The sequence below is a fragment of the Vombatus ursinus genome, unplaced genomic scaffold (genome assembly GCF_900497805.2).
Source record: "Vombatus ursinus unplaced genomic scaffold, bare-nosed wombat genome assembly UNPS02014797.1, whole genome shotgun sequence".
Classification (NCBI taxonomy): domain Eukaryota; kingdom Metazoa; phylum Chordata; class Mammalia; order Diprotodontia; family Vombatidae; genus Vombatus; species Vombatus ursinus.
Genome location: NW_020954575.1, coordinates 17,366,294 through 17,369,842, shown reverse-complemented (window position 1 = coordinate 17,369,842; position 3,549 = coordinate 17,366,294). Strand labels below are relative to the sequence as shown.

The 3,549-nt window shown below is 50.9% G+C and overlaps 1 protein-coding gene across 1 annotated transcript in view; it reads right to left on the bottom strand.

The window, feature by feature from the left end:
* The window catches only part of HAP1 (huntingtin associated protein 1), a gene marked incomplete at its 5' end in the record, with an annotated part of 24,718 nt that overhangs the window by 939 nt on the left and 20,230 nt on the right, over positions 1-3,549 (bottom strand). The window contains 5 exons of the mRNA XM_027870319.1: positions 1-106; positions 276-378; positions 1,467-1,682; positions 2,071-2,360; positions 2,965-3,114. Coding sequence (XP_027726120.1) covers positions 1-106; positions 276-378; positions 1,467-1,682; positions 2,071-2,360; positions 2,965-3,114 — 865 coding nt within the window. The remainder of the gene's footprint in view (positions 107-275; positions 379-1,466; positions 1,683-2,070; positions 2,361-2,964; positions 3,115-3,549) is intronic.

The following is a 3,549-nucleotide window of genomic DNA, read 5'->3' as shown; positions in this document are numbered from 1 at the left end:
GATGCCCTGTTCCTTCAGAAGAGAGAGCAGGGCCTGGGGAGGCCGTGGATGGACGGGGCTTACGCCCTCTGCGGGACTGCAGCAGGGGGTGGCAGAATGGCAAAGGCTGGAGAAGAAAGAGAAAGAAGGGGAGAACTCGGTGAGTTGAAATAACAAATTGGCCCTAGTGGGGTAGGGGTAGGGGAAAGAGACCAGAGAGCCCCCATCGGTGGTGTCTGGAAGGGATTGGTCTCTGGGATGCAGAAATGAGGCTTTAGAGGCACCAGTTGCCTTACCTGGGGGTGACGAAGGTGACATCAGAGGAGGGGCAGACCAGGCGGCAGGTAGTGATTGTGTAGGTGGCTGGGGTCTGGGGGAGATTGTTAACAGAGTGCAACACTGGAAGGGGACAGGAAATGTGGGATTAACACACACGGGGGGGGCGGGGGGGTTGAAGGAAGGAGGAAGGACACACCAGGTGGGGAGGGGTGACATTCACACTCCTTTCCCCATGAGCAAAGATGTCCCTCCCCCCCTCCCCAGATTCTCACTGAGCCAGCCTACTGATGAAAAGATCAGAGGATGAGAGGGAATGAATGGGTAGACAATAGCCATAGCCAAAGGCCAGACAGGACTTGACTTAACTTAACCTCACCCCTGACCAACCCATCCTCTCGGCATCACCTCAGCATCAGCATACTCAGTCTATGACATATTGTCTTGTGTTTTCAATTATTAACTTTGCCCTGATTCCTTTAGTCATGTTGCCCGTGCTCTGCCTCCCCAGCTAGGCTCTATAAGTTGTGCATGAACAGGGCTTTCTACCAGTTCTCCATCCCCCACTCCCACCCCCAGTATCCAGCACAGGGAGATGCTTATAGAATGAAAGAACTCAGCAGATGCTTATAGGATGAAAGAACAAGCCATGCCAGGATTGATTTCACGGGAGAGATGGTACATGAAGTAGAATCACACAGACAATCACACAGATCAGGCAGACAATAAGACAGACAGGACAGTGCATGTCAGAAAGGAGAGGCATTGTAGTGTATTGGGCAGGGAGGGGTGGGGAGAGCCCTGGACCAGGCATCAGAGGCGACTGCATTTTCAGACATCAACACTAAGCAATGGGTTGACTTTAAGCACCCAACCTTCACATCTTCAGTTTCCTCAGCTGTAAATTGGGTATAATATCTAAGATGCCTACCTCACAGGGGTGTTGTCAGGATCAAACAAGGTTACAGACATGAAAAGTTCCTTCTACATAAATGTCAGCTGTTATCCTATTATAACGCATTATAGGAGAGAGTCTAAAACCCCTGGCCAGATGTACAAAAGTAGCTCTAGTGTACACATTCCGGAGAATCATGGAAGATGATGGTTTTACCTTCCCTCTCTCCATCTAACATCCTTCTTTCGCATCCCCCTACCCTGGTTTGGATTTTATTTGGGAAAGTGGTAGGAGAGAGAAAGGAGGTCTGACTCACATAGAGGACAGGCCTTATCCGTGGCCAGAGAAGCCTTGGATGCCACCACCTTCTCCTCTTCTTCCTCATCTTCTTCAGGGTCCTGAAGACTATATACCTTCTCCACATCCACCTCTAGCTGACGGAAATCCTTGGTCAGCACACCAGGACGAGGATCCAGGATCCCTGCCAGGTGGGGCTGGGCCAGCTGCTGCCAGTGGTGCAGAGTCGCCGAGCCTTGAAAGGGGACAGGGGATAAGCATGTATGACTTGTCTATACTCTCCCACCCTAATCCTGCCCTCCTCCAACCCTCCCCCAGCCTCACAGGACAAAAAATGGCCCAAAGGACGTGTAAGTCACAGACAGGTGTGTGCTTTGGATCACAGGTCAGGCTCAGGAGGCATAATACTGCACAAGGCAACAAAGAGCGTGCAAACATATACACCAATAAGCTCTGATGGCGTGTGAGTGGAGAAGCATTGGTGCTGCTGTGGGGATTCCAAGGCAGCGGCAGTGGGAGGTCTCACTGTCCCAGAATGGAAGGGATAGGATTAGGGCTATAGTCCTTAACTCTTCCACCTTCTCCAGCCTCCCCAACCCCCTTCCCTCTTCACCTACTCTTACCTTCCAGCGGCTTGACAATCTGCAGTTTGTCAGGCAGGTAGGCAAGGGAACCCATGGAGAAGATAGAGCCCCCAGTGGGATCTGAGCTGCCTGATAGAAGGCTCCCACTGGGAGTCAGGACCCCACTGGAACTCTCAGCATCCTCATCCAGCTTCTCCAGGACTGGCTTGGCCTCCTGGGCCTCCTGCCAAGCTGCCAGCCGCTGCAGGGCCAGCGCCAGGTCCTGGCTCCCAGGGGTGCCTGGGCAACCCACCTTCTTCTCTTCTTCCTCACCAGAGGCCTCCTCCAACCTAGAAGAACCCGGATCCAGGATGAGCTCATCTACACCTCTTCCCCAACCCACCCTGCCCCATGCCAGGCCCTGAGGGGACACCCACACCAAGAGTCACTAGTGCTGCCCAGGAAGGAAGGCAGACATCTGTCAGTGAGCTCCCCTCATTTCTCACTGATAGACAGATATAAAATATTATGTTATACATCATATATATTTCTCCAATTATATATTAAAACAATTTTTAAACATTTGAGTTTTTTTTTAAAGTTCTGAGTTCCAAATCTCTCTCTCCCTCCCTCTCTCCCCTCCTCCTTCCCTGAGATGGTAAGCAAACCAATATAGGTTATCCATGTGCAATCATGTAAAACATTTCCCTATTAGTCATTTTGTTTAAGGCTCCTTCTAGGCATTCCATATACGGGGACAGGACCACACCAATCACTGCTCTATCATCAAGAAGAGTTTCTCCCCCTCTACTTTCTACCTACTCCTCAGTCCATTCCCCCATCACTACTGTCGTTCCTACCCTAGCTTCAGGGTCCTCAAGCCCTGCTCTAACCAAACCATTTGAATTTCCCCATCAGTCTCTCCCTTCAGCACCTCCCACCTCAGGTACTTACAGGAGAGCATCACGAGACATAAGGGGACTGCCAGATGGACTACTTGCCACAGAGGGTGGGGGAGACCCCGGGAGGGGATGGATCGAGCCTGATCGGGACCTACCACCCTGGTTCACAGCCTTCACTGTCTCAAACACCCGGCGCAGGTTCCTGGGGGGAAGGGGATGCAAAGTTACAAGATCACCCTAGTAAACACCTGCTATGCCAGACAGGGCAGACAGTCGGGCACGGCAAGGAAAATAACGGTCAACTGATGCTTTTTCTGCTGACCTGGAAGAGAAGGGGCTGAAACTACCTTTGCACTGGCTGAATGTTCCCCATGACTGCAATGCTCAGGTCCCTCACCTCTGCTCCTTGACTTCCTGGCTTCAAATCCTACTTTCTACAGGAGACCTTTCCAGGTCCCTGCCACTACCAGGACCTTCCCTCTGAGATCTCCTTCTACCTACTCTGTATATCTCTTGGATGTAGTTATTTACATGTTACTTTGACTCCCCCATTAGACTGTGAGCTCCTTGAGAGCAGGGCTGTGGGTTTTGGTTTGTTTTTTTTTTTTTTTTTTTTTTTTTTTTTTTTTTTTTTTTA